Source organism: Xyrauchen texanus, chromosome 41 (assembly GCF_025860055.1).
Source record: "Xyrauchen texanus isolate HMW12.3.18 chromosome 41, RBS_HiC_50CHRs, whole genome shotgun sequence".
NCBI lineage: Eukaryota > Metazoa > Chordata > Actinopteri > Cypriniformes > Catostomidae > Xyrauchen > Xyrauchen texanus.
Window position 1 is genome coordinate 8,864,561 of NC_068316.1, and position 25,419 is coordinate 8,889,979.

At 37.9% G+C, this 25,419-nt stretch overlaps 1 protein-coding gene across 1 annotated transcript in view; it reads left to right on the top strand.

Moving 5' to 3' along the window:
* LOC127634342 (guanine nucleotide exchange factor VAV3-like) overlaps positions 1-22,638 on the top strand; it is a 107,093-nt gene extending 84,455 nt beyond the window's left edge. The window contains exons 20-27 of the mRNA XM_052113854.1: positions 543-673; positions 3,895-3,975; positions 4,560-4,594; positions 5,677-5,793; positions 6,472-6,559; positions 7,302-7,404; positions 16,118-16,269; positions 19,250-22,638. Coding sequence (XP_051969814.1) covers positions 543-673; positions 3,895-3,975; positions 4,560-4,594; positions 5,677-5,793; positions 6,472-6,559; positions 7,302-7,404; positions 16,118-16,269; positions 19,250-19,294 — 752 coding nt within the window. The 3' untranslated portion in view covers positions 19,295-22,638. The remainder of the gene's footprint in view (positions 1-542; positions 674-3,894; positions 3,976-4,559; positions 4,595-5,676; positions 5,794-6,471; positions 6,560-7,301; positions 7,405-16,117; positions 16,270-19,249) is intronic.
* Positions 22,639-25,419: the final 2,781 nt, after the last annotated feature.

Here is a 25,419-nt window from a genome sequence, read left to right on the forward strand (position 1 = left end):
CAGAGGCAGCAGCTGAATGAGAGAAATGCTTCTCCCTTTCAGAGTTGTAACTTGGCACCGCGTCTTTTAAAAGCGGCACAAGATGTCTTCCTAGTGCTTGAATATATAAAAAAATAATCCAAAATAGTCCAGCTGGGTCCCCTTTGGTGTTATGTTAGGAATAGTTAGCCACGGTAGGCCTGTTCTATTGACTTGAACTGCGCATCAGTGGGCGGGGACAAGGGTGCGATGCCGCATGTTGTAGGATGTGAAAATACTGAAATTTACAGTAAGTGTTTATAGTACACCTCTTATATGTTTAAATATCAAGGAAAATTGATTCTCCCTTTCATGACCCCTTTAATACATTATTTAGTATGTTTATTAAGCCGTTTTCCTTGTAGGGACTGTTATCTGGTCACCACAATGTAGGTCAATTCAGGTTAAGATATCCTTGTGGGAATATTTTGTCCTTAAGCTTTTGGCTGTCCCGCACTCAAGCACATACATATATGCATACACATACGTATCATTTTTATAATCTTTGTTGTTTTTTTTTCCAGGTTTGCCTAAGATGCTGGTAATTCGTAATTATCATGGGATTCCAAGCCCGGGGTGCGGCCCACCACTCAACATCAAGGTTGGTGATATCATCGAGCTGATCGAAGCGAACGTCCGCAGCTGTTGGTGGAAGGTGAGACAGTTTAAAAAATTTGGGTCCGGATGCATTATTGTGTCCATCTGTGATTTTTCAATTATTATTCTATGTAAACGTGGTAGGTGGACATTTTTGACCATTGCCCCACGTCTTGCCATTTTTTCAGTGTCTTGCACAGGAGCAACACATTTTTTTCTAGATGCTTTGTCAGGATAAGAGAACTTCAACTTTTTAAAATACATCTCGATACACTTGCGTTCTGTTCTTTTCATTGTGCTGTATCTAGCTTTTTTTAACGCAAGAACGCATTTGGCCTGAACTGTCCATTACTCTCCTTAATACATGTGCAACACATCAAGTCTGATAATTATATGCCTCTCATGCTTGTTGCAAAGGCTGTGCGGCTGTTTTGTTATGCTATGCTAAGCGTGACTGGCTGTGAAATGCTCACTAATCCAACCCTTTGTCATTAAAAGAAAGGGGTCAATATGAGTTGTTCGAATAAGGTTTCATAGTCATACAAAAATTCAGACCAGCACAATGCCCAGAGAGGTAACACGTGCGTGACAACAGGTTTTATTTGTCACATTGCCACTTGATAGCAGGTGTTAAGAGTACACTGACCTACATAATACAAAAGAGGAAAAAAACACAAACAGATTTAGATGAATGATTGCCTCCATGCAATACAATACTAAACACGTTTAAGTAAACTTTTGCCCAGCTGTGTAAAAAAGATAAAGTACATATAATATCTCAGTTGTTCTTCTAGACAGCAATAATATTTAATGGAGAGGAAATGGAGACTTGTGCTTACATATCCTGCTTTTCAGATGATTAGGCTATCCTGACAAAAAAAAAAAATAAATAATAATAATCTCACATGTGTTTCCTCTGGAGTTTCAAAAGTTATCTCAACACTGTCTCAAACTGTTGCTCAGATTTGCCAATATTCTAAAGTCTGCAATTTTAGTATGGACTCAAATATGAATACGAATTTAATCCACTTTAATTATACTCTTACTGTATGTCAGTTGTTTCATTTGTGTCTATCTGAGAAACATCTGAGACAAAGATGATTTGATCTCCATTATGTGGTTTGAGCCATTAAAGAGCAATCTTTGAGCAATTAAATGCTCCACTGAGATGGCACACAAAAGCCTGTGTAGTCTATCTTTACACCCACTCTTCTGGCCAGGCTATTTATGCAGACAGGCAATGAGGAAGCCAGCCAATGAGTGTCCAGAGAGCCATAGAAATTGGCAGATCCCAGCGCACAGTCACTAGCCCCTACATCCCTCGCCATCAGACAGGCTCAGCTGTCCAGGATGATTCTTCCTAGCCCTGTTTTAACATGTTAATCTTGTTCTGCTTAATTTTAAGATGGCCGCTGCTGCAGGCTCCAAACACCCAGCTGTTTTATGCACCCGGGCATTGTTTATTTATTGATTTATTTCATTTGCACTCATGCAAAATTACACTACCCATGTCACCTGAGACCTCCTAATATCCAAAGTCCCGCAGCAGCTCCGGATGGAGCGATGGACAATTAGAGTCCTCGTAGCTGTGGTAACCCGGAGACAATTATTGCCGCTCTGGTGCCTAGACAAACGCAATCACTCTCTGTAATTTGATTTGGGCCTTTGGCTGCCATCTGTTTGATCTAGCAGGGTTATGAATTTAATCATTATTAGGCCGTTATCTGAGCAACAACCAATAGTGGAGCGCCATCTAAGAGTGCTGATAAAATGTCAATACACTAAATGCATTGGGAGGTGGGTGCTTAAGGATCCACTTACAAATCAAATTTGTTGAAGGAAGAGGTAGAGGAGAAATGCACTCACTGAGTCTCCCTGAAAGACTAAGGAGAAGGATCTGAGCATTACTGGCACTTTGGGCATGCCAACCCTGCTGAATAAACATCTTAGACCAGCGTGAATTTCCCTTTTATTTTGTGTCCATTAGATAAACATGCAGATTGCACTTAATTTAACCTACAGTTATAAGAGCTTTTACATCATGCTCAGCGGATTAAGTGTGCTTTTTTTTTCTTCACATAGGCTGCGTACCAATTTGCATCCCATACTTGCTGTATACTATGCAATTTGCTGGTAATGGAAAAGTGCATACTTTTGAGCGTGCAGTAAGAAAGCACATCACTATTGATACTACCACATCATAAAATTGTGTCTTGATACTACAGACCTTGTTGCTTACTATTTGCATCTTTACTCATTACCATCTAGCATCTAAATTTATAGTCTTAAATTTCATGGTTCATGAAATTTGAAAAACTTTAGTGGCTGTTCAGACCAAATGTGTTCTTTCAGTAAAAAAGCTAGACCTATCACAAATGTAAATGGTCTGCACTTATATAGCGCTTTTAATAACCTTAGAGGTTACCAAAGCGCTTTACACTTTGTCCCATTCACACACACATTCACACTCATACACCAATGGCGGCAGAGCTGCCGTGCAAGGCGCTAGCCTGCCATTGGGTGCAACTTGGGGTTCAGGTCTTACCCAAGGGCACTTCGGCATGTGGGGTCGTGTGGGCCGGGAATCGAACCGCGAACCCTGCGATTAGCGGCCAACCCGCACTACCACCTGAGGCACAGCCGCTGTTTTTTGACTTGACATGGCGTCTTCAAAAACTTGGCTCTCCTGCGTGAGATGCTGGAAATAAAAGCGAGATGTGGCAGAACAGTCAAAGGCTGGATGTCTAGCGCATAATTAGTTGTAAAATGCTAAAAAAACAAAAACATTACTGACAGTTGCAAACATGCACAACTGATAAAGTTGAAAGAGAACTGTCACTAACGCTTTCTCTTACATTGCAATATTAACTGAAAATGCAACTGTAACTAAAGTTACTGAAACAGTAACTAACTAAATCTTGCATACTATTTATAATGGACATTATGTGAATTGAAATTGACTGCACTGTTACTCTTTTCCTATCTTTTCTTTCATTGGCTGTTTCTCTGCCATAATACTTTTTTTACATGCGTTTTTGCACAGAGTTCCACAAACAGATGGCTAAACTATCCAGCATATTCAATAAACAGCCTGCTAGCTGTTTTATCTTTCAAACAGCAGGATTCCCCATCATGCCGGATTTCATGTAGTCAAGACTTTTGCAGTTCTGATTAACTCTGGCTGTAAATTTGTACCGTGTTGTGTTAAGTACTAATTGTTGCTGAATTATTGAGGAGTTGCCCAGCTGAACATAATGAAATTATCTTCCATGATTTCAGGGCAAAGTCCTGGCAAAGGACTTTAAAGAAGGTAAAGAGGTTGGCTTCTTTCCAAGCGACGCAGTGAAGCCTTGCCCATGTGTGAGTACAAATCCCAAATTATATTATACAGTAAAATTATACTTTATACTTAAAACGATGATCAAGGCAAGGTAGACAATCTTTTTTTTGGTTTGCAAGAACCACATTTATTGTTATTTGAATGTCAGGTGCATTTTGGGCTACTGTTTGTTTACAGCAGTGCTTATATGGCATGTGAATAGCGTGTTATCACATATCTCATTGGCCCCTGCCATTACGGCTAGATGGTTTACGGCCAATTATTTTAAATCGGCATTATGTGTGTCATTCTATGAAAGAAATATGTTGGGTTTTCTTTTTGTGTGCATTTAAAAAGCCACTTGGCATTGTAAAAAGTAAAAGATACAGTAACTAGGGCAGATCTTGGCACTAAAATGAGCTATGCTGTCCCAGGCTTGTGCAGCAAGTTAAAAATATGAGAATCAGGTTGAGTGGAATTTAAAGAAAAAGCTCTTGCGTATATGTGTGTGTGTGTGTGTGTGTGAGTGTGTGTGTGTGTGTGTGTGTGTGTGTGCTCTACTTTCTTCCATTATCTTTTTTTATCTTTATCTCATGTTTTTTTTTATACCTCTATCCTTTTTTAGGTACCCAAACCTGTTGACTATTCTTCCCAACCTTGGTAAGATCTTTATTGTCATTATATTAATGGTTTTAGTTTTTTAATTTTATTTGCATCTTTCATATTTTTCTTATAGATGTAAATAAAGAATATTGGTATTCTTTATATATATATATATATATATATATATATATATATATATATATATATATATATATATATATATATATATATATATTCTGTAAATATTGTATTAATTATATAAATTATTATGTAAACATTAATAATAACTGTGTGAATCTGCAAAAATAAATCATATTTAACCCCAAAATCTAAAGGAATAACTTAAAAATCTATATTACATAAAGAAAATAAAGCATATTTTAGGAAAATTAAGACATTCTAGACATACACTAAATTCAGATTAGCTTTTTTTATGCAAAATATTATATTATTTCTTAATGATGTATTTTTTGATGCTGGGGTGAAATATGACCTGGGCAGACATTTCTTGACAGTTTTTGATTTACCCAACTGGAATACAATCTCAGTTTTGTTTGGTTAAGTGCTATCGATCACAAGCTGACATTGATATTAAGGCAGTAACAATAGTTCAATGTTTTGATAATCATGCCATGGTAACACTTTACAAAAAGGTTCCATTTGTTAACATTAGTTAATGTATTAGGTACCATAAACTAACAATGAACAATATATTTTCTTACAGTATTTCTTAATCTTTATTAATATTAGTAAATAAAAATATTTTTTTATTGTTCATGTTATTTCATAGTGCATTAACTAATGTAAACATTTACAATATATGTTCAAATTAACATTAACCAAGATACAAAAATGCTATAAAAGTATTATTCATATTTAGTTCATGCTAACTAATGTTAACTAATATTTAGAAATGAAATGTACTCATATCTTTGCTATAAGTTGATTCATACAAACACTTAGCAATCATCTAAAAGCAATACAAGAGTGATATTGATTTATTTATGACCTGTATGTAACGTTTTGGGACAGAGACTGTTACCTGTGCTACCACAGGTCAACACTATTGCCTTGTTAACTTATTACCCTATGTGTAGCCCTTCAAGCCCTTTGCCTCTGACCTCTGACCTTGCATTCAGGTTTGCAGGCCCAATGGAGAGGCTGCAGGCAGAGGCCACACTACTAAACAGGCAGAGCAGCACGTACCTGGTGCGTCACAGGAGTCGAGATTTTAACGAGTACGCCATCAGCATCAAGTGAGTTTGAGTGATAACAGCACAACAGAGACTCTGAAAACACTTATAAATCAGTTATTGGGGATTGTTCATCCAACAATGAAAATTCTATCATCATTTACTCACCCTCATGTTGTTGTAACTTTGTAGTCCTGCTTCCTCAACAATACTTTATATATAGAGAGCGTGTAGTTTGTAATAAAACCTCAAATATATCGCAATCTTATAGCTAATGACTTATAGTGAATAGTTTTATATTGTTTTGTTGCTGAACACTGTGTGGGCACTGTCTCATATACTCATATAATCATATTGCTTGCCATGGTTTATTCACATTTCAGAAATGCTGCTCTAAATGGTGAAGTGTTTGTGTTAGTGCTTGTCAAAAAGAGACACAAAGACAGCAAGGCAAAAACAAGTCATTGAGATGGCACATTTTTTAGCCATACTTTTGAAAAGTTTTTAGAAGGCTCTTTGTTTTTTGACAGTCCTGCACACTTTCTCTCTGAAAAATGTGAGCTAGTAACTTTTAATCCAAGGACTAATGGAGACTCCCCACCCCTCGCTATCGACCCCTTCTCCCTGCATGAAAAGCTCTTTGCCCCATGCATTACTATGGCAGCTTCCCATAGGGGATAGGCCGCATCGATCGCAATGATCACCACAAAATTACTCTCATCATTTATTCATGGCCCACAGGTACAACAACGACGTGAAACACATCAAGATCTTAACAAAGGAGGGATCCTTTCACATTGCTGAAAACAAGAAGTTCGGAAGCATTTTGGTGAGTGCTATGTTTTGTGCTAATGACGGTTATTAATACAAGATATTTACAGGTTTTCAACAATAAATATTAAAGGGATAGTTCACAGAAAAAAAAAAAAAAAACATTTACTCACCCTCATTTTTCCAAACCAGTATGAATTTCTTTCCTCTGTGGAACACAAAAGTTGATGTTAGGCAGAATGTTATTCTCAGTCACCATTTACTAGAAAAAGTATACAGTGGAAGTCAATGGTGACTGAGGTTAACACTCTGCCTAACATCTTCTAATGTGTTTCATAGAGGAAAGAAAGTCAAACACGTTTGGAAAAGTACTTTGCAAGTGAAGTATTTCTTTAAAGAATTTTCTTAAATAATGGAATTGATGCAATAAAGATAAATTTGTGCATTATATAAGCATATTACATTTGAAAACTCTTTGTAGCTTTTGTCAAATTCCTTTGTTTTTGTCTTGTGTTTACTTTCTAAAGGACATTATAAAATCACCCCATTTGAATGTCTCTATACATTAGAAAAAGCAAATGTCTTTTGTCAGCTTCTTTTTGAAAATGCTTTTAGATTTGATTTAGCAAATGCCAGTTAAATAACGTTATTGGATTGTGTGTGGTGGAGTCATATTGAATCTGTTCATATATTTATTTTTTACTTTCCATTTTATTGCCTTTAGATATTTACCCTTTTATGAAATTACATCATGTTCAGTGTATTTATGTGTGTAACTCGTGTGTGTGGGTTTAATGTAGGAGCTGATTGAGTATTACAAACATCACTCTTTGCGTGAAGGATTCAGGACACTTGATACCAGACTGCAGTTTGCCTACAGAGAGCCGGAGAATGGAGCCAACAGTACGTACTGCACACAGATGCCCCTCCTAAAACAAACTCTAAATTAAACAGAAGTTATTTAAGTATTTGTCTTAGATGTTTCTCCCAAAATTCCTTAAGACTTATTGTTGGCATACAATAAGAGAACAGATCTACCTATATTTAATTAAAGTGGATAACATAGCACAGATACATTTATCTTGGAAGAAATTGATGAGAAACATTAAGTTTCTTTTTAACATAAAAATGTGTTAGTTGTTTAATCTTGGTTTGAAGTGTAAACCATAATTCATAGTTGTTTAATAATGTTTGAAAACTTTATTCTGGTTTAGTATTTAAAAACACATTTGACATTGTTGTGACATGGCTATGGTCACCAGGGTGGTAGCCATGGCAGCAGTGTTTCTTCACTCAAAACGTTTAAGTTCTTTGATGCTGATCTGAGACTTCAAAGTGTTTCACCTGCTTTTAGGAAAAAAAATAAACAGTGGTGTTCCCAGGTGTCGCATTGTGTAAAGATTAGAGCTATCAGAATTAAAGCTTTAACGCATGCGATTAATTAAAAAAGTAAATTTTTCTTAAACGTGATTAACGCATTTACCGTAATGCGGCATCCGCCTGGAGTCATTATACTGATGCACACTTCACAAACAGACCTACCAAGAGGATCCTACAAGCATAGCATAAAATAGCATAACACGGAAGTCCCATTGACATTCTATGGGTGGTACTGTCTTAATACTCTCCTATCATAGAGGTTGTTATTTCGGGAAATAAAAAAACTATCTGACATTGCTTCCCTTTCAATGATAAAATGATGGAGAAAGGAGCTCTTAGCACTGTATGTTGTATAAAACAAGCCCAGATGGGACTTGTAAGGTGCATTTTAATTACAACAGAAGCAAGTCAAGTCTTGACTATCACCAAAATGCAGAATGAGACGTTTTTGTCTGCAATCGCTTTTCAAGGTGAGTTGAAAGTGGCGCTCAACGCTGGTGTTGTCACCCTGACACGAATCATCGATTTATTTCCTAAAATGAAAATTAATGCATTTTGACAAGAAAATAAATATATTGTGTCAAATTTGAGCAGTTTCAAAATCAGCGATTAATCGCGATTAACTTAAAGTATGTGATTAATCACGACTAAAACTTTTAATTGACTGACAGCACTAGTAAAGATACATTTTTCACCCTGAGTATAAGGACCAAAATATACTCAATTTTAGTATGTGAATACAAATACTTCTGTCTACATCATGCCAATACTACGGAATGAAGCACAGTCTCCTGCATTGTTGCGTTCTAAAAGTGCGGTCACATATACCTTTACACACCGAAATTCAGCGAGTGAAGGCATGGGTGGATGTTGAGTGCGTTTGAAACCATCAAAAAAATGAATGCCAAGTAGCCTCTCTTTATCTGCGAAATCTGCATGGGGACATTTTCCACCAACGGATTCATTGAGATGACTGTATTTTGACAGCAGAATTTCATCTTGCGAAGGTAAATGTGACCGCACCTTAAAGGGGTCATGAAATGGAGAATCAAATCTTCCTTGTTATTTAGACATATACAGTAAGAGGTAACTGTACTATAAATATACAAATAACATTTTTGCCCCATGCACTGCACAAGACATACAGTGAGGAAAATAAGTATTTGAACACCCTGCTATTTTGCAAGTTCTCCCACTTGGAAATCATGGAGGGGTCTGAAATTGTCATCGTAGGTGCATGTCCACTGTGAGAGACATAATCTAAAAAAAAAAATCCAGAAATCACAATGTATGATTTTTTTTACTATTTATTTGTATGATACAGCTGCAAATAAGTATTTGAACGCCTGTCTATCAGCTAGAATTCTGACCCTCAAAGACCTGTTAGTCTGCGTTTAAAATGTCTACCTCCACTCCATTTATTATCCTAAATTAGATGCACCTGTTTGAGGTCATTAGCTGCATAAAGACACCTGTCCACCCCATACAATCAGTAAGAATCCAACTACTAACATGGCCAAGACCAAAGAGCTGTCCAAAGACACTAGAGACAAAATTGTACACCTCCACAAGGCTGGAAAGGGCTACGGGAAATTGCCAAGCAGCTTGGTGAAAAAAGGTCCACTGTTGGAGCAATCATTAGAAAATGGAAGAAGCTAAACATGACTGTCAATCTCCCTCAGACTGGGGCTCCATGCAAGATCTCACCTCGTGGGGTCTCAATGATCCTAAGAAAGGTGAGAAATCAGCCCAGAACTACACGGGAGGAGCTGGTCAATGACCTGAAAAGAGCTGGGACCACCGTTTCCAAGGTTACTGTTGGTAATACACTAAGACGTCATGGTTTGAAATCATGCATGGCACGGAAGGTTCCCCTGCTTAAACCAGCACGTCAAGGCCTGTCTTAAGTTTGCCAATGACCATTTGGATGATCCAGAGGAGTCATGGGAGAAAGTCATGTGGTCAGATGAGACCAAAATAGAACTTTTTGGTCATAATTCCACTAACCGTGTTTGGAGGAAGAAGAATGATGAGTACCATCCCAAGAACACCATCCCTACTGTGAAGCATGGGGGTGGTAGCATCATGCTTTGGGGGTGTTTTTCTGCACATGGGACAGGGCTGACTGCACTGTATTTAGGAGAGGATGACCGGGGCCATGTATTGCGAGATTTTGGGGAACAACCTCCTTCCCTCAGTTAGAGCATTGAAGATGGGTCGAGGCTGGGTCTTCCAACATGACAATGACCCGAAGCACACAGCCAGGATAACCAAGGAGTGGCTCTGTAAGAAGAATATCAAGGTTCTGGCGTGGCCTAGCCAGTCTCCAGACCTAAACCCAATAGAGAATCTTTGGAGGGAGCTCAAACTCCATGTTTCTCAGCGACAGCCCAGAAACCTGACTGATCTAGAGAAGATCTGTGTGGAGGAGTGGGCCAAAATCCCTACTGCAGTGTGTGCAAACCTGGTGAAAAACTACAGGAAAAGTTTGACCTCTGTAATTGCAAACAAAGGCTACTGTACCAAATATTAACATTGATTTTCTCAGGTGTTCAAATACTTATTTGCAGCTGTATCATACAAATAAATAGTTAAAAATTCATACATTGTGATTTCTGGATTTTTTTTTTTAGATTATGTCTCTCACAGTGGACATGCACCTACGATGACAATTTCAGACCCCTCCATGATTTCTAAGTGGGAGAACTTGCAAAATAGCAGGGTGTTCAAATACTTATTTTCCTCACTGTATTGGCACTCAGAAAAGTATTATTCAGTTAAGGCCAATGTATATCGCAGATATATGAAGTTAACTCTATCTTCCCCTTGAGTACTGAGGTTTGTTACCACTACAGTAACATGCATACGCATGTAACTATAAATAATGGGACAGCAAGCTTGCAATGTTTTAGCATTATTTTTCTACATTCACGTGTTAATGTACTTGCGTAAATTATGTTTCTTGCTTACTAAAGGAAGCTTAGAGAACTTATCATGGTTTTGTGGTTGATGAAAACTTTTGTGAATCTCCGATATATATAAGCTTCCTGGAGTGTTGTTTCCCAGCTGCGATAGAGTAAGGAGTTAAAATCTTTTACCAGGGCCTTTTAGTAAACCCTGAAGCTGTGCTTAGAATGTGATCTGAGAGTTCATGGCGCATTGATGAGATTTTATTGTAGCTCCATATGTCACTGTGAGAGATCCGGGAGAGAGGGCAGTCTAACGCTAGGCGAGGGTCTTGTCACAATTGGGAAATGCTGACAGATTGCAAAGCTGTCTTTTCGTCTTGAGGAGATGTCACTCAAAAACTTCACTAAACAAACAAAAAGGACAAAAGTGACTGGATTTCCCAGCATGCATCACTGCTATTTTCTCTTTATTTTCCCTCATCTCCAAGGTCCATTCCCATGCTGCACAGCTTTCTTCGTTTTGGATTCCTTTTTTTTTTTTCTTTCTTTCTGCTTATGTGCCAATAAATGCAAATCATGTGCAATTGTTTTGAGACAGCTGCCAGTTGTGCAGAAGTCTTTCATGTAAACCTCTGCACAAGACCTTAAACCTTGCAAGTGGTCAGGAAATACCACATACGGAGCTCTGAGGGTCAATGTTGAGGTTAAGCAGCAAGGGCATCTACTCTAAGTAGTAACATGACCCTGTGTAGGCACCATACAGCTAAGGAGTTTCAACAGAAAATCTGCACTGCAGAAGTGAAATTGTCTTAAAATGCCTACACTTCTGCTCAGGTACCTCCTGTAGTTGACTACTATTAGTTGGAACTGGGAGCCATAGCTTGTTTGTGTTCACTTTGATCATGGTCTAACAGCAGTATCAAGCATTCAATAAAAATTGTGAAATAGAAAAAAGAATGTATGATTATAAGATATAATACATTAAGAAGGCAGCTGGTCTATTAGGTTGCATTTACGTCCAATATTTTCAATATCCAATGTACTGTATACTGTATATCCTATACAACACATATCTGATTATTCCCCTGCTTTTTTACATAGGCTTAACCAACAGAAGTAATAGCTGATTGTGTTTACTTGAATCAATATGTCAAGGTATGTGAGAGGCGCACTTAAGCATGCAATTAAAAAGCTGACCCTGTCAATCAGACAATGCACAGGTACAGAATTGAGTCTGTATCCTGTATTGCAGAAAGATTACATCTTTTTAATCTTAGTATGGACTTGGTACCAAAGTACCAGTATTTTGTACATCCCTACCTCCTTTATATTTATTTATATACATGAAGCAGTGGGGATGCTGTCGGTTTTGCAGCATTTATACTTGTATACCAACAAATGTATAGTACTGAGCCATGTGGTATGGACGGTAAATCCACATCGTGCCGAAGATGGGGAAGCAGGCTAGAGAGTTACAGAATAGTGGGTGGACTAGTGTGTTTGGCTTTTTTGAGCGATTCTGGAGTGACGTGGGTGGAATCTAAAGTTTCTGCCTGATGCTCATCAGCAGCTTGGACATCACAGGTTGGATAGTGGTCATAGATGAGGCCTTTTGGAGAAACAGCATGTGCTCATGAATAAATTCATGGGCTCGGTTAGTCTCAGCTTGGGCTGTCCCTTTAAATCTTTGAACAGATGTTTAAGAAAGACCCTGAGAGAGACTGTGATGCTTCTGAACCCAGTCGGAGTTCAGTCGAACCACTTGCCAGAAAGCGAATAGATGAGCAAGGGAAATTAAAACAAGAAGGGTTTGAGAGCTATGTCAGGTAACTCTGTGCATATATAATACTGTGGTATTCAAACAGACCTGAACGGTCCTGAGCACGGTGAGTAACATTTCCAGTTGCATTTCCAATTGGGCATGGTTTGTTATGGTATGATTATGAAGCATTCCCAGCTCGGATTTCTCAGCACTGTTTGCTCACCATACTCAGGACAGAGAACCGTGCTGATGGAACGGCTTTACTGACATAACGACTCACGATTGGTCAAAATTGACCATAATTTATTATCTAAATACACTCCCTGGTATTATTGTGCATGATTAATCAATGCATGTAATTTTAAAGAAAAGAAAATGTCTTTAAACTTTCATAAAAATATAATAACTTGCTCCACAAATTTGAAACAACTTTCCTTTTCAGGGGATGTCACTAATAGTCACTGTTGGTTAATGTTAACCAATAGCCAAATGGTTATTTAGCTGCTACTTTTAGCTAATGTTAAATGTAATGCAGCCTCTATATAATATTGCCAATAGTTAACAGTAATTTAATAAAGAGCAATAAAATGAATATACTTTGTCATTCCAAAATACATCACAATTCCAAGTAGGCACTTTTTACGCCACTTTTATTAGAAAAAACAGTACAAAGTGACATGAAACTTTTGCGGAGGAGAGTGAGAATGGCCAAGCTCAAACCTGGATTTCCAACAAATGCACCCAGGCTCAAGGTCTCAAGTTTACATGTGTTAACCACTACATCATGGCTCTGACTTAAGCCTGTGTTGTATTATATTCAGTATTGTGAGAAACGTGGTCAAACACACCTCTAACTGGCATGTTGTTCAATGTTCATCGAGGCGTTGTTAGTTGTTAGACAATGAATCCCATATTGCTTCCACAGTAGAGTGAATGAGGAAACATGAGCGTGTTGCTGACACGCTGAGGGTCCGTGACACTCTGGGCCAAGTCGGTCAGATGGAGCATCAGATGGCTGGGAGAACTCACTTTGCTGCCGCAGCTGAGCACAGACGCTACTAGTAAACACAAACCACAATGATGGTTCTCGGTGGAACTGGTCATGAATAGAAATATTCCAGAACTGGCAATTGGCCACTTGTATTCCTATCCTACTGTATAAAACTGGTGGAAGGCCCTTAGATTAAGCCGTTGATGCATGCTGATTTGAGGGAACCGGATGGCGAGGAAATGCACGGATAATTAACAATCAGAATATTTTTTGCTTGCATGGCCTGCAAATGTTACATTTCAGTTAAACATCGTTTTCTTTGCTTCTTTTCTCTCTACACCTACCCCAACCATGCCTCGCCCTGCTACGCCTACCTCAGTCCCATTGCTCTGCGGGCTGTCTTATCTATCTCTCGCCAGCTACAGCTTTGTCCCTCCCTCTACCGCCCCATTCTGGTCAGGTACAGATACACCTTTTCTAATCCATTCATCCTATTATGTGAAGGTCATAACAGGGAGTTCAGAATCTGCCATGCTTTCACTTCACCATCTTCGTTTTACCCAACCTTCCATTTCAGTTTGTTTCTGTTTATAGATACATAGTTACAGTTTTTTTTGGTTTGATGTGTGTTCCACACCATAGCTGCATGCACCATATGTCCTTTGTCATCCACACAACACTGACTGACAGGCACTATGACTCATCACATCTGATTTCAGGCAGTTAGCTTATTAGATCTGTAACTATGGGTTGTTTTCATCAAAGGAGCTGTGATGAAAAGAAAGGAATCTAACTTTTTAAAATTTTTCTCCCTCTTTTACTAATTTCTCACTTTGAGCTTGATGACAGCTCACTTGTAGCCAGTTCTCTGTCAGTGCAAGTACAACAGCTGAAGAGAAAGCACCCTGGCACCGCGATGGGATCTCATCAACACACATTTGGCGAAAGGCCGAGCTTCTCTGGCTAACGTTCACAAATTCCGCAGAGCATCTGTAGTCCGATAAAACAACGTCTCATTAAAGAAATTAGTGATAATGAGTTTTAACTAAATTACTTGGGTAACACATACAGTATTTCTAAAGTATTATTTATGTATAATACATTTAAAATAATTTTTAATTCATATTTTCATAATTATGTTTATACTTCTGGAAATATAGACATTTTTAATTATTTGTGCTGAAAAACAAAACTTGTTTGAAAAGTATAAACTTTAAAGTAATTATTAATGTGATTACTTTTTTGATGAAGTAAACGGTTATGCTATCTGATTATATTTTTTGAGAATTAATTTGTAATGGATGGTAGTGGATTCACTTTCCCAACACTAGCTATTACTGCCTGCAGAAAGGATTACAAATAGATGTTTCATAACACCCCTGGAGTCACGAGTTTGAATTTAGGGTGTACTAAGTGACTCAAGCCAGGTCTCCTAAGCAACCAAATTGGCACGGTTGCTAGGGAGGGTAAAGTCACATGGGGTAACCTCATCGTGGTAGCTATAATGTGTGGTTTTCGCTCTTGGTGGAGTGCATGGTGAGTTGTGCGTGGATGCTGCGGAGAATAGCGTGGGCCTTATCACGTGCTTCGTCTCCACGGTAACACACTCAACAAGCCAAGTGATAAGATGCACAGATTGACGGTCTTAGACATGGAGCCAACTGAGATTCGTCCTCCACCACCTGAATTGAGGCGAGTCACTACTTGACCACGAGGACTTAGAGTACATTGGAAATTGGGCATTTCAAATTGGGGAGAAAAGTTATAAAAATGTAAACTAATTTTTATTTTATTTTTAATGATAATAGCAGCAATAATTGATCAAATGATGATGAAAAGATATAGAACAGTGTTATAACTTGGCAATTATCCAGACGTGTGGTGTAGTCGGGTTCACTTTCCATATTTTAAAAAGCAGATTTAGGTGTCTGGATCACAGTGGTGGTGCGATGCTGTACAGTACAAGTCATATTTTCCAGATCATGGTGGTCTGTTGCATCCTCCACTCACTAGCAATCAGAACTGACCAGTAAGATCAGGAACTATCATTAATCACTAATTGTGCCATTACCCGATTTGCCTAATTACTTAAAAGACTAAAAGAGAACAGAGCGCATGCAAATAATAACTTTATTAGTGGCCTCAATTCATTGTTAGTGAATTCTCCAAAATGCACAACCAAATGTCCCGAGCACTCTGAGAAGACATTGAGCAAGTATAAGGAATGCTTTCTTTTTTTTTTTTAGGAAAAATCTTCTGAAATGTAATTAACCTAGCGGATTATGCTGTTGACACATCTCAAGACATAATCAAAACAGCCACTTTAGCAGTGATTGGACCCGTCCCAGATTTGCTGAAATAATTTATTTAGAGTGGATATTCAATGGCAGCCAAACACATGAATGAGTGCTGTGATTACAAGAGTTCTCAGAGAGACTCTACAGCCTGACTCAAAGAATATGTTACATCCATCCTCTCTGTTTGTCTGTCCGTGTTTACTTTTGTGTGGTTATCATCTTACTTATTGTCCTTAGATATTTTAGTGCCTAATATCCTTTCTTCTTGTCTGTGCAGTGTTCACTTCTAAGGTGATGGGTGTGGCGATCGCCCGTTATGACTTCAGCTCCAGGGACATGCGGGAACTGTCCTTGCAGGAGGGCGAAGTGGTGAAAATCTACAGCAAAACTGGAGCCAATGGCTGGTGGAGGGGAGAAGTCAATGGCCGGGTGAGTGTGTGTTGGTGGGTGTCTCTGACCTAGGCAAACTGTGGGGACAAATTAGCTGAAAAATATAGTCAAAAGCTAGTCAATATTATTTTCGTTTACATTTTTTGCTTATTTACTTACTATTTATACCAACAATTAAGACAAAACAGGACCAAAGACGTTACAACAGGTATACTGTATGGCATCACATTTAAAAAATAATAAAAAAATTACATAGAACCATCATTTTACAATAACAAAAGAAGGATAAAAAGAAACGAAGTTCAAGGGGAGCTTGTTTTATAAGCTTTTTAACATATTCAAATGCAAAAAATGACTACAACTTAATAGTATTAATAATAATTATTAATACTTTATAATTTGTTATATATTATATTTAGCTATAAAAAATAAATAACTATATAATAAATCTATAATTACATAATTATTAAATACATACATTATAAATGTATTATTGTATTTAAAGGTGCATTTAAGAACAATAGAACTCAGAGGGAAGATGATATCTGGTGACAGAAATTTAGATAGCAAAATATTTAATATATAGGCCTAATGTATTTTAACAAAGTAGCAGGCACCTTCCTATTTATGTTATAATTAAATACATTTTTATATATGTTACAAAGTTAATTAATTCACAAGGACAATAGAAGTCAATGCAAAGATACATAGCTAAGTGGAAAAGTTTATGAAAAATGTATTTTATATATTTATATTCACAGAGCACCTTCATTTGTCACAGTGAAAAACTGCGTAAAAGAACATCAGAAGGCTTGTGCCATACAGAAAATGTGGCGTCACCATTGAATTAAACAGCATTCTTTCACACTGAGCCAAAAAGCTTATTTGTACTTTAAGCACATTGAACCATAAAATGTTTTTGAGCCCCCTTAGCTGTTCTATAATAGGTTCATCAGGGAGGATCTAACTGTAATTTAGTGAAAAAAAAAAATGTTCAGGGCTTTTTTATGAATGCTAGTAATAGATCTTGGGATCAGTGTTTTGAACAGTTTCCCCTGCCTCCCTGTGAATTTACTACATTTTCTTCACATATTGTATTTGTGGTTATTGAAGAATGGTTTCAAGTTCTTAAGTAATTATTCAAGACTAGTAAAGAGTTGGTAATAAAATAACAATAAAAAACAACAATGAATAGAAATAGATTCAAAATAATAGAAGTCAAACTATGAAAATTATATTTTTTAAACTGCTTTAAAAGTTTTTAACAGCAGTAGGCTATCAAGTGTTCAAGTAAACATTCAGAATTGCAATGCAACATAAAACTACTACAGGCCTTCACTGTATGACTATAATAAATTCATTATTTTTAAAGCTACTAAAGTTACCCAGTCAAGAGCAGTGAGTGTTTTCTAATGTTCATGTTATTGTTGTTTGATTGTTATAATCACACACTACACTAGACAGCAGCAGGTCTATTAGCTTACATTTATGCTTACAAGTCCGACATTTTAATACAAATCCACTTTTTTCTCCACTGTTTACATTCACCTTAGATATCACTCTCTGTGTTTACATGAATTTTGGCGGCATTTTGAAATGTATTTGACTGTTCAGGCACGCATTAGCACAAGTATTTTAGGAACATTCGCGCATGTTCAGCACACGCATATACGCCGCCTGTCAATCAAAATGGGGCACAGCTGTTACTAGATCGCTAGCGAATTATAAAATGACATGCTCTGGATTACTTTCATCTGCAGAATTGTCACTGGCCTATACTGTATATATATATATATATATACAGTATAGGCCAGTGACAATTCTGCAGATGAATGTAATCCAGAGCATGTCATTTTATAATTCGCTAGCGATCTAGTAACAGCTGTATTCTATATATATATAGCCGGTTATTTTTTGTTAATGCTGTTTTAATCTGTCTACTTGTCCGGTCCGGCAAGTAAAATTATTTCACTTGCCCCATTCAAAAGTCCACTTGTCCTGCTTCTATCAACAACAGCCATGAGCTTCATGACATGACTAAGCAGAGAATATGCATCGCTAAACGGGACAATTGTTTCTTATGCAGTATAGCTCCTAAAGTAAAAGTACATTGTTTAATAGAGTTTTAGATATTATTTTTGAAAACAAGCCAAAAAAGACTAATCAAAAACACATTTTGTTCCAGTATAATGGGCTAAGACTACACTCGCTCATCTTTAGGTTCAGTTTGATCTATTTTTAACTCACAAAAAAACAAAGTTTCTCTTCTTAATTTTCTTCATGATAAGATACACACAGTGAACGTGACACATACTTGTATATTATGATTCACTACGTCACGAGCCATCACGTTATAATCCAGCTGCAGCAAATGCGTGCGAGTGACAAACGTTCCCGTGCCAGGGTGTGCATAAGCCGGGAGAAGATTCAATCTCTTCCCTGATCACTTCACGCAACTCATAGACACAGAGTTTATTTTCATAACCAGCTTCCTTATTATTTTAACTTTAATAAAGGATGCTTTAAATATATAACTCATTGGCTTTTCTTTACGAAACGGAATGCAGCACATTAATCATTTTATATCGATTATCCTGTTTTCATAATCGTTGGAAGCCAAAATCGTAATTGAAAATAAAATGCGATTAATCACCCAACCCTATTAGATCGGTTGGCGATGCATATTCTCTGCTTAGTCATGTCATGAAGCTCTTGGCTGTTGTTGACAGAAGCAGTGATGCCATTCCTCTCTCTCCATCTCTATCTATGTCTCCCTCTCAATTATTTTGATGATCAGATAAAAACAGCCCTGTAATTCTGACCTGTTGGATATTATTGCTCAGGCCCCTGTGCAGCCATTTGATGTGCTTAACCATCCCAGCACTGACTTCACTCCCCTACTCTCGCAGCTGCCACATCCTCAATGTTATCCATGCAATGGAGAGACGCGAATCCTCTGTAATACCCCCACAACCTTCTCTTCTAATCACATGTTCCCTCTGTTCTGTCTCATCCACAGGTGGGTTGGTTCCCCTCCACCTACGTAGAGGAGGGCGAGGAGTGAATAGCCGAACAACTGTGCACAAGAGAAAGGCAATAGAACGAGTAGAAGAGAGGTCAGAAACGGACTGTATTTGACTGAACTGAGCTTGAGCAATGCTGAAGAGTCAAAAAGTGCAACCGATTAGCCAGTGCTCTAGCTTGCTCTCTCTCTGTGTTGGTTCTCTATCCTGGAGCCTATCTGGAAGGTGGCGGAGGACATGCATTGATAGATGAAGGACTCTCTCTCAGAGAGCAGATTATCAAACACAACTCTGGACCTGTCTCTTCGACTAGACTGCATCTTACAACCCAGTTCCGGGTGACTCTGGACGGAGCGCCATGAGAGAATTTGGGCCTTTTCACGCCGGGAATCCTGTTCTGGTGAGCTGGAATGCACAGAAATGGACTGACATTGCACTCTGAGCTATTTATGTATGTCTGTGTATGTGTGTGACTTTTTGGGGAGGGCATTTGCCCTGACCTTGCCTAAGTCCTCCTTACCTGCACTATTATTGATGACACCCTCCCCCTTCCTCATCTCTACGCTGCCCCTGGAGGTGTTCTCACACTGACCTCCCCCTACATCCAGCTATTCATCTCAGATTATGATCATAGCTCCCTGACAAGAAGGGCCATGTAGGTGCAAAAGCACTGTGGTAACTGATTGCTGTCTTTTTCTTGTTTCCTTCCTACAAAATATCTTATTTTCAGATTTCTGCTCACAAGGAATGCCTGGTTGTTGATTTTTTGTTTGTTTGTGCTTATCTTGGGAGATGTATTGTGGGGTTGTCACACCCTGTTTATCTGATTTGCACGTTATCGTATTGTCGGGGAGATGTTGGCACCAGCCAAGCAGATGACTGGAATCAAAAAGGATTGACAGGCCTGTAAACAGCTTTTTCAGCAGGGAAGCATTGTGTCACTCCTTACAGAAGGGATCCTATTAGATAGCACAGGCAGCGTTTTTTCAGTCAACTAATGAGGGGAATTTACACACATTTGTGGGAAAAATTGACACTTTGAAAAACAATGAACCAGATAATTCTGTTTTGAAAACACCCAGTGGATCAGAAGACTTGTAAATCTCTTGTGATGTACTAACTGGTGGTCGACCGATATGGGTTTTTCAATGACTGATGCTGATACCAATATCTAGAGAGAGAGTGCAGGGTGGCTGGTATGATGTTGATATCCACAGTTTTCCTGAACAACCAATGGGCGATGCCATGATAATTCTGATTGCCTTTGGGCTGTTTTCTGGTTTCCATTCTCCATTGGATGCAATAAAATAACTACTGAAACAAGCAATTCAGATGGAAAAAAACAACAATTTTAAGTGGTAGTTGGAGTAAAAATGTGTTCAGTCTTAACTTGTGTAGCTGTTGGCTGTCATATCAACTTTAAGTAGTCGTCTACCCACTCATCAATATCTGATGGCTGATTCACTGTCAAGAGATGGTCATTGTGACTTTGCAAAGTATTAGCACATGTTTTTTTATTTGACAATGTTTTATAAATGTACATTTCTTTAAGAATTGAATATGCTAAACATCATATTATCTGCTTAAAAATACACTTTTCTGAGTGATTTTTGCAATGACAATCGGCTGAGCTATTACTGTATATCGGTCTATCACTAGTGTAAACGGACATCACCAGAGAAGAACCCTCTAGTCCAAAGGTTAGTAAGTCATGCAGTACTAAAGATTGCACTGTACTGGTAAATAAGAGACATGAAATGTGTTGAAATGCTATTTTAACTTCCTGCATCACTGGAATCACCTTGTTCTCAAATGTAGCTATGGAACTCATTCACACAAGATTTCCCAGAGCTGTAATGAACTAGGTGGATGCTTTTCCTACCTTCAGCTAAACATAGATGTGTGTGAAATCTGAACTGGCTCTAAGCTGATTAAATGTGATAGAAAATATTCAGTGTGTTTAGACTGTGATGGGGTGACAGACCCTTCAATAGGAAAAAAGGTAATATCAGGAAACACTCAAACTGCTAGTTTGTCTTAAATGGTTAGATAGAAGTGCTCTCTCAAATAATATATATTTATTTGTGATCTAAGCAGAGACTGAGAGGAAAAGATTTTCACAGTCTCTGCATTTTTATCAAGGAAAAGTTTTTTCGTGTTCTGCAGAAGAAAGTCATCCACATCTGGTAAATGATGTAAATGATGAGAGAATTTAGATTTTTGAGGGAACTATCCCTTTAAAGTATTGATCAGTTGTTTCATAGTTTGTTTTCTGTTACACCTCCTTCACAATGTAGCACAATGAAGGCAGGGAAACACCCCGGACAGGTGGCCAGTCCATCACAGGGCAATACACGTATACACGTTCACACTCACCTACGGGCAATTTGCTATCTCCAATTATCTTAACCTGCATGTCATTGGACTGTGAGGGAAACCGGAGTACCCTGACGAAACCCTCGCAAACACGGGGGGAACATGCAAACTCCACACAGAAAGGCCCAGTTGAGCTGGGACTCAAAACTCGGACCTTGTTGCTGTGAGGCGACAGTGCTTCCCACTGAGCCACTGTGCTTATTTTGTGAATATGAGAATTCCGACATGACTTGAAGGCAGCATATGGGCCAATGATTTTTGATGATTCCAAAGTTTTCCAGTTTTTGCGATGTCCTCTTTAAACGGAAGTGTCGTTATGTCAGAGGATTCTAGTAGATTAAATTCTCATTAGAGAAATCACATCTACCAATGATTTAGGGAACTGTCAAAAATCACGGATGCCTCTCCCTTCCTTTATTTTTAAAGGTGAAAGGTTGGTTTTAATATTGGTGTTTTTTTGTTTTTTTTTAATCGGGCATTGACTGAAAGAGGATTTTTGTTCTGGCACCAAAATCTGGGGCAAAATCCATGCCAGAGGCAGATTATAGTCTTCGCCTGGGTGCACTGTTCCCTACACTCTAACTGCAAGCAGTAGAATTGGTTTTCTAAGCTTCTCACCAGTAATCTGTTCCCACTGCTGTCTCCCCAGAAATGAACTCTGACAGGACAGATTTAACAGGATTCCACACATCGTTATATATTTATATACGACAGAGTCTGTTTCAGAACAGAGTTGTGGACCGCTAATCACCCAGCGATCTCTAATCTCGAAGGAAGGGGATTTCTGCCTCTGTCTGTTTTCTTTCTCATCGTATCTCCCACATTTTTTTCCCATCTCACACCTTCATAATCTGATTCTCATCTCCTTTTTAGACGTCTTTCATACTTTTCATGTAATGCTACAGGAGGACTTTCCATCCTTCCTTTGCTGTGTTAAGTCACTTAAAAGGATAGTTTTCACAAAAAATTAAAATTCTGTCATCATTTACTCACCCTTATGTCTTTCTAAACCTGTTTTTTTTTTTTTTTTTTTTTTTTTTTTGTGGAACACAAAAAGAGATGTTAGCCAGGATGTAAGCCACAGTAAAAATTCACTTGTATTAAATGGAAAAAATATGCAATGAAAGTTAGTGGTGAATGAGACTGTCATTCAGAACAACATGAGAAGTATTTTCATTTTTGGGTAAATTATAGCTTTAATGCATCATACTAACCTGTACTGTACTTTTTATTGTTTAGTTATAATGTGGCAGTTTGTTACAATTCCTTTGGGGCTTTTAAACTAGCAGAAAAGCCGCATTTATATATAAGTAACCTTGAGTTACAGAATGACTGTAAACTAACGGTACTCTAAGCAACTTAAAATGTACTTAAAAGTTTGCCATCCACTGAAGCCAAAGACGTAGCATTCATGCTTCACATTGAGCCTGGCTGCCATGAAAATTCCACAGTGGCCTAACCTGTAGCTGTGCAATCCGAGTGTCCTATAGCGCCATAGACAGTAGCACACCTGTATTGTACATATGTAAATAAAATTCTAATATAAATGTATATTGCTTTTTATTTTTTATTACATTTTATTTTTTGTGTCCACTTAAAGGATGTTTTTGTGTGTTAAAAAGGCTGCGGAGTAAGATGTCAGCTAAAATAGTTGCTTTCAGGGCTGATTAATCGAACTAATTAGATGATGATAATTTAATCAATGTGCCTATTAACTAAAAAACAGCAGGAATCGGAAGAATAATTAAGAAGGACTGTGCTTTAAGCAAGTAATCAAAAACGTCCAGATAGCAAGGGCTTATATTAAAATCACCCTAAATGTTGCTGTAAAAGCACCGAAAGATATTCTAACAGATTATATATATATATATATATATATATATATATATATATATATATATATATATATATATACCTGTTAAAATGCATCTATTTTGCTTTTATTTTCTTCATATTTTTTTTTTCATTACAAATTATATTGTCATCATAATAAAGTTATGAAATTATGAAAAATCAAATTTCAATGTTAGTTAATGAGTATGGCCTTTGTAGGGTAGTAAAGGGTATTGATATTTTTACCAGTGAAAATATATGTGTAAATACATTTAGGGTATACAGGAATATGGATGGATGTATGGAAGGTAATGCTATGTAAGAACCAAAGGTTATTTTCAATGCAAAAGTAAAGTAGTTTAAGTAATACAAAAATGAAAATAAATGATTTGTGAGTAGTTTTTTGAGATTTATGATTATACTGTAAATCACTTTCACGAATCAGCTCCAAAATGTACTCCTCATACTTCAAGGTGTCCAGCAAGATCTTGATGCAGTTGTAATCCTCTTTGAGGTGCACCGAGTGAGTCAGGGGAAGAGACAGGTACTTGTTACCATTATGGAGCAGCACAGCTTTGAGGCTCCTGGATGAGCTGTCAATAAAGCGGCGCCACTCATTCTGGTTACAGGCGATTCCGATCGCCTCGAACAGACTGGTCACATTGTGGCAGAAGCAGAGCCCGTCTTGATGGGTGAAGAAGCTGAAAAAATTCCTCTGATCTGCGACTTGCCCACTTTCATCCAACAAGTTCCACTGCTTGAGCCAAGACGTCAAAAGCTCGGCATTGGACTTGGTGAGACCAAGATCTCTAATCAAATCCTTTTGGTAGGGGTAGTATGTGTTTCTCTCCTCAGCTCCACCTCTGAAATTGTCATCTGGATCTACGTCTTCCTCGCTCTCTGACTTGCTGCTCTCTTCTTAAGACGACTGGAGGAGTGGGTACGGGGAGCTCATGGCAGTGTGGCACTGGGGTGATGGATGAAGGAAGGTCTGGATATGTGATAGCTGGTGCATTCTTGCCAGTCTGATGTTTGGAAGGGTCCACCATGCAGAAGTAGCAGTTGCTTGAGTGGTCAGTAGGTTCCTGCCAAATTCTTGGGATAGCAAACTTCATGGCTCTCTTTTCCCCTCTGTATCATCCTACAAAAAGAAATGTATTTCACCCATGTTTAAATAACATTGAAAATTGAAAAACATTTAAAAATTAAAAACTTTTACAATTTGAAGAATTAACACATTTTATAACATAAAATTCCGAGCAACAATTGTCCATCTTACCTTCCAGATTTTTTTTGCAGTGCTCGCAGGTGAAATGAGGTGCCCAGGGTTTGTCTTGATCCCCGAGAAGCATGACGAAATATGCCTTGTAGCCCTCACACATCTTAGCAAATGCTTCCAAGGAGTACTTTTTCACTCTTGTCTTGAAACATTTTCTGCAGACATAGCCAGATGCATCTGCCGGATGCTTGCAGCCTCTTAATACCATCTCAGAAAAATGCAGATGTGTATCCACTTAGGCACCTGGAACTAAACAGAACTGGGGGCTTAAGGCCCCTGTATTTATACTAATATTTATATTACTGGAAAGTTCTAGAAAGTTCTAAAAGTTACTCCAAGTTTACTCAGCACTGAATCTATCTGGAATGTTCTGGAAAATAGGTACATTTCAAAATATCACTGTCCTGGTCACAAAAGCAAAGTTTGTGGGAAACCATTTTCTTGAGGCATAAGCAATTAGGAAATAACACTTACTACCCAAGAACCAAAACAATACAGTAACAATTGTTACACAGTGTAATCAGATATATGGCAATGTTAGAGTGTTAACAAAACTTGATTTGTCTCTCTCTTTTTTTCTGGTGGGAATTGTAAAAAAATAACCTATGATACTGGAGCGGGACAGAATCTTACGGCAGTGGGACCAAAAAATTAATGCAGACCTCTACCTGTAGGGTA